Source organism: Laccaria bicolor, genomic scaffold, assembly GCF_000143565.1.
Source record: "Laccaria bicolor S238N-H82 LACBIscaffold_94 genomic scaffold, whole genome shotgun sequence".
In the NCBI taxonomy this organism is placed as follows: Eukaryota; Fungi; Basidiomycota; class Agaricomycetes; order Agaricales; family Hydnangiaceae; genus Laccaria; species Laccaria bicolor.
In genome coordinates, this window is record NW_001889965.1 from 79,342 (window position 1) to 84,185 (window position 4,844).

Sequence of the window (4,844 nt, forward strand, 5' to 3'; positions counted from 1 at the left end):
TGACAAGAGCATGCTCTGGGTTTTGAACAGGCTGTAAGTCAGGATCTGGCTGGCCCTTCCTGCATGTTGCTGACAAGAGCATGCTCTGGGTTTTGAACAGGCTGTAAGTCAGGATCTGGCTGGCCCTTCCTGCATGTTGCTGACAAGAGCATGCTCTGGGTTTTGAACAGAATGTAAGTCAGGATCTGGCTGGCCCTTCCTGCTTGTTGCTGACAAGAGCATGCTCTGGGTTTTGAACAGAATGTAAGTCAGGATCTGGCTGGCCCTTCCTGCTTGTTGCTGACAAGAGCATGCTCTGGGTTTTGAACAGAATGTAAGTCAGGATCTGGCTGGCCCTTCCTGCTTGTTGCTGACAAGAGCATGCTCTGGGTTTTGAACAGGCTGTAAGTCAGGATCTGGCTGGCCCTTCCTGCTTGTTGCTGACAAGAGCATGCTCTGGGTTTTGAACAGGCTGTAAGTCAGGATCTGGCTGGCCCTTCCTGCTTGTTGCTGACAAGAGCATGCTCTGGGTTTTGAACAGGATGTAAGTCAGGATCTGGCTGGCTCTTCCTGCTTGTTGCTGACAAGAGCATGCTCTGGGTTTTGAACAGGATGTAAGTCACCATCTGGCTGTTCTTCTCTACTTGTTGTTGATAAGAGGGTGGCCTGTGTTTTAAATAGAAGGTAGGTCTCAGCTTTCTCTTCCTGCTTGTCCCTGACAAGAGCATGCTCTTGGTTTTAAACAGGATGTAAGTCAGGATCTGGCTGGCTCTTCTTGCTTGTCCCTGACCAGAGCATGCTATGGGTTTTGAACAGGATGTAAGTCACCATCTGACTGTTCTTCTCTACTTGTTGTTGATAAGAGGGTGGCCTGTGTTTTAAATAGAAGGTAGGTCTCAGCTTTCTTCTCTTTTCATTTTGCTAAGAAATGATGAGATTGTGAGTTCAGTTCTACAATTTTAGAAAAACACTTATGAAACTCCACTTGTTCAAATAGACAGTCAGTATTTTATTGTTTCTTCCAATATTTTTATAAAAACCAGTAGTATTGACTGAACCAATTACTATTTTTAGGCAAAGGATGTCCTCAATCATACAGACTGGTCCTTGGTAAACCTTCACTAGCTTCACTGTGTAAATGCTATTCATTATTCTGACCACCACATAATTCTATCCAGATTCACAATACCAAATCCTTCAAGGACATTGCCTTTCTATGTATTGGTGTGTCTACTCTCATTTATGACCACTCTATCATAACTACTATTTTACTGCTCAGTGACTGCTATCATTGCAGAGCACTCTTTTTTTCTGTGGAAACAGAAACCTTCAAAGTCCACTGCCCCCTTTGAATCAGCCATTCAAAAGTTCAACTTGTCTGCTGACGTGGCAAAAATCAATACTGCCATTGTGGAGGCCTCTCATATGAAAACCAAGGACCAAAAGAAACAGGCCCTTGTAAAGATTGCTATGGACAATCGTCTTTGTGAGTATCAATATTCCAAGTCTTCCAAGGTCTTCTCATTTATTTGATTTTAGCTTTATAAAAGTTTCAGCCCACCTTCCCAGAATTTCATATATGCAGCACATGTCTCTAGTTACCACCCATTATGATGCACCTTTTGCCTTGTTGTTCCCAAAAACATAGATTGCATTTGAGCAAAAGAAAGTCAAGGATGGTAATTTTTTTTAAAGTCCACAAGCTTTTCATGTTCTCAAGCTTCCACAGCTTGAGGGTGCCCTTGAGTTGTCTTCACAGTTCAAAGAGTCATTAGAGGGGGCTGATAGTGTTTGAAAGTCTGGTTTGGTCCGGTTTTTTGATGCCCAGGGGTGTTAACCGTAACCGTAACTGGTCTGCCTTTTCCCCAGAAGTCAAAAGACCAGACTGAACCGCAAAAAGACCGCAGACTGCGGTTTTTTGCGGTCTATAGACCAGTTTCGGTCTGCATCGGTTTTAACCGGTTTATGACCGGTCTTTAGGCCAATATTTTAAATTTGTGAATCGGTAAATTTATTAACATCTCTATTAGCTTCAAAACGAGCCCAAGAACGTCAAATTCCGTTAGGAATTTGTGTTTCTATAAAATAAGTCTGGTACATCTATTATTCCCAAAAGTAATTTACATTTTAATTCATATCTCTCTCGTTTTTTTACCAAATCGTACGTTCTTGGGTGCGTTTTAAAGGGTATTTAAGGGGTTAGAAAAGACCGGTCCAAACCGGTCAATACCGGTTCACGTTAACCGGTTTTTTTGCAGTCTTTACATCTCAAAAATAAAAGACCGTAACCACAGGTCCGGTCTGGTTACGGTCTTTTTCCGGTCACAAGACCGGACTTCCAAACACTAGGGGCTGAGATGATACATGATTTATGCATTCTGCAAAGTCTGTCAGAAAAACACAAAAGATACAGATACATCTTCCAAATTGCAACATATTCACAAAGAAAGAGGAGCTCTAAGTATTAACAATGGTAAAAAATACAGGTAAAAGAAACGACAGCTTAGCAATGAGGGAGGCCTGGGGAGGTACAGATGAAGGGAGAGCAGCATCAAACTCAAAAAGACGTAGTCGAGTCAACCTCAATAGTCGGCACGATGCTCGCAATAAACTTGAGGAAAACGACCAAATAAAAATCAACCCTCATCCCCTCCACCTCCTCTTCCTCAGCCCCAGCTTGCAGCTGTTGAACGTCCTTGGCACTCCCAGACGACTTTTGGCTGAATGGCCATTTCTTCTCTTTCTTAGGGGTGTCCTTCCCCGAGGGTTTACCGCGCTGTGCAAGCTGTTCCTCGATGACACTGTTGTTCATCCTTTCTATCACTTTCCTCACGACGCTGGCGTGTTTGCATGGATGCACGGAGGGGGCTTGTAGAGAGACGGAGTGGATGAATGGTTCGATTATTACTGTTTTCTGGGCGTGGTCTGCTGAGCTGTTTTGGAAGATTTGGGAGGGGGTTAGTGGGGTGCGGTTCTGTTGTTTCCGTTAGCTAGTGTATTAAGAAAAATGGGCGAAAGGCAAACCTCATCGTAGCCGATCAGCCAAACGCGTGGGGTCTGGTAATACTTGTCGTACATCATACGTGCGGACTTGAAGGAGATTGCCCTTTGCGACTTCCACATTAGTGCTACAAAGAAATCATCGGCACTCTTTCGACTTTTTCAGAAAACCCAACAACAACATACCTAGGATCAACCACCCCAGCAGTAGCAGGTATAACTGAGGCTTTAGGCGCAGCAGCCGTAGCCTCAGCATCCCCTTCCTCCAAATCATCCTCCATATCAGGGATATCATCCAAATCAGCCGTCTCCAGCCCAACACCCTCACCCTCCGCACCCAACGACATGCCCCCCCAACCCCCTCACAATCCTCTCCTCGTCCTCATGCGGCCCATCCCCATCCAAATCAGGGATATCCGCAATCTCACCCGCGTTCGTTGCAGAGTCCGTTCGATGCGCTTGACGGCCCGCTTGCGTCTCGACCCACTCATCGCCATCTGCGGAGGGGGAAGAGGAATCAGCGAAGGAGAGGAGACGCTCAACGTCCTCGTCTGCGTCTGTGTAGGCTAGGGACGCCACGCGTCACTAGGTATGGTTTGTCGGATGGGTTCGGAATTTGGAGGCGTCTTCTTTTTCCCTATTCGTAAGTAACCTCAGTCAGTTTTTCGCGATGGGATAACAGGAGGAATGGCTTACTATGTCCACACGGGGAACTTGTACACCAGAAAGTCACCTGCAGAGACAAATTCCTCTGTTGTTCACGGTGAGCAAAGGACGTGTAGGAGGTAGATAGTCGATTGTGAACGTACTGGGTGTAATACAGCCGTGTTCTTATAATTTGCTGTTTGAAAACCTAGATGGGTGACGAGTGATGACGGATCGCGGATAATACTGGACTTAGGTACTCACGCAGGGCGAATAGGCTGGATTATGTATGGTTACTGTAAGGGGGTTGGAGATGAACGACGTGGTTGTGGCTTGGTTGTGGCCTTACTTGGAGGGTCCATGGAGGTTGGGTTGAGGGAGAGCTGCTTTGCAGAGAGCCTCCTCAAACAACTGCATGGTGCCAAAGCAGAGACGGTTGAAACATCACTGAAATCTCGACGACGGTGTCGCAGAGTAGACGTGCCTTCGACAATAATAATGCGCGCACGGCAAACATCAGGGCACTCGTGATTCATTCCTCCTTGTCATCCACTCCTGGCCTTGAGTTGCACCACAAACATAAAACTTTGAGACAAAGGTACGTCTCTCGAATTTTGAGCTTCTTTCTTACAACGTAAAATCCACCCTCAGATGCGCGTGATGATTACAGCAAGATGCAAAAACGTAGACACCTCTCCAAATTTCCCAGACTACCGCCTCGCTTTGTACAAACAACCGCATTTGGTGCAACTCCGCCGCACGACACGTCATAGTGGCTTCATGGCGCGCCATTTTATTATATATACTCCTACAAATATGGTACTTCTATATAATTTCTCTTTTCCCATCTTCAAATATGTCGGGGAACTACCGTTTTATATCTGCCGAACAAAAACGGCATCTCATTGTTACGAGGGTTGATAGGAAATGACATAGACGAGATGCTAGCGAATGCACGAAGTGGAGGTTGGTGGAGCGAGAACAGAATGTTTGCATCACTCACACCCGCTCATTTCCTAAAGCGGTTGTTTGTACAAAGCGAGGCGGAGTCTGGGAAATTTGGAGAGGTGTCTACGTTTTTGCATCTTGCTGTAAGTCCCGCTCAAAGCCTACTCACAGGCCACGACTCTAGAAACACACACAAGTGCTCGTATGCGACCATTACGTGGGTGTAAACCAGAACTCGTTGAAGGAAACCCACCATAATCGCATGGCTTCGA

At 45.9% G+C, this 4,844-nt stretch overlaps 2 protein-coding genes across 2 annotated transcripts; both read left to right on the top strand.

Moving 5' to 3' along the window:
- Window positions 1-10: 10 nt before the first annotated feature.
- On the top strand, window positions 11-1,627 carry LACBIDRAFT_335546 (uncharacterized protein; the record flags this gene model as incomplete). The annotated part of the gene is made up of 18 exons (XM_001890392.1): window positions 11-33; window positions 101-103; window positions 171-173; window positions 241-243; window positions 311-313; window positions 381-383; window positions 451-453; window positions 521-523; window positions 591-593; window positions 661-663; window positions 726-728; window positions 796-798; window positions 873-918; window positions 977-979; window positions 1,054-1,089; window positions 1,158-1,203; window positions 1,259-1,465; window positions 1,536-1,627. 18 exons carry the CDS (start codon window positions 11-13, stop codon window positions 1,625-1,627), a joined length of 486 nt encoding a protein of 161 aa, XP_001890427.1.
- A 2,357-nt stretch (window positions 1,628-3,984) lies between these two features.
- Window positions 3,985-4,155, top strand: LACBIDRAFT_318538 (uncharacterized protein; the record flags this gene model as incomplete). The annotated part of the gene is made up of 1 exon (XM_001890393.1): window positions 3,985-4,155. The coding sequence occupies one exon, from the start codon at window positions 3,985-3,987 to the stop codon at window positions 4,153-4,155; it is 171 nt and encodes a 56-aa protein (XP_001890428.1).
- Between the last annotated feature and the right edge of the window lie 689 nt (window positions 4,156-4,844).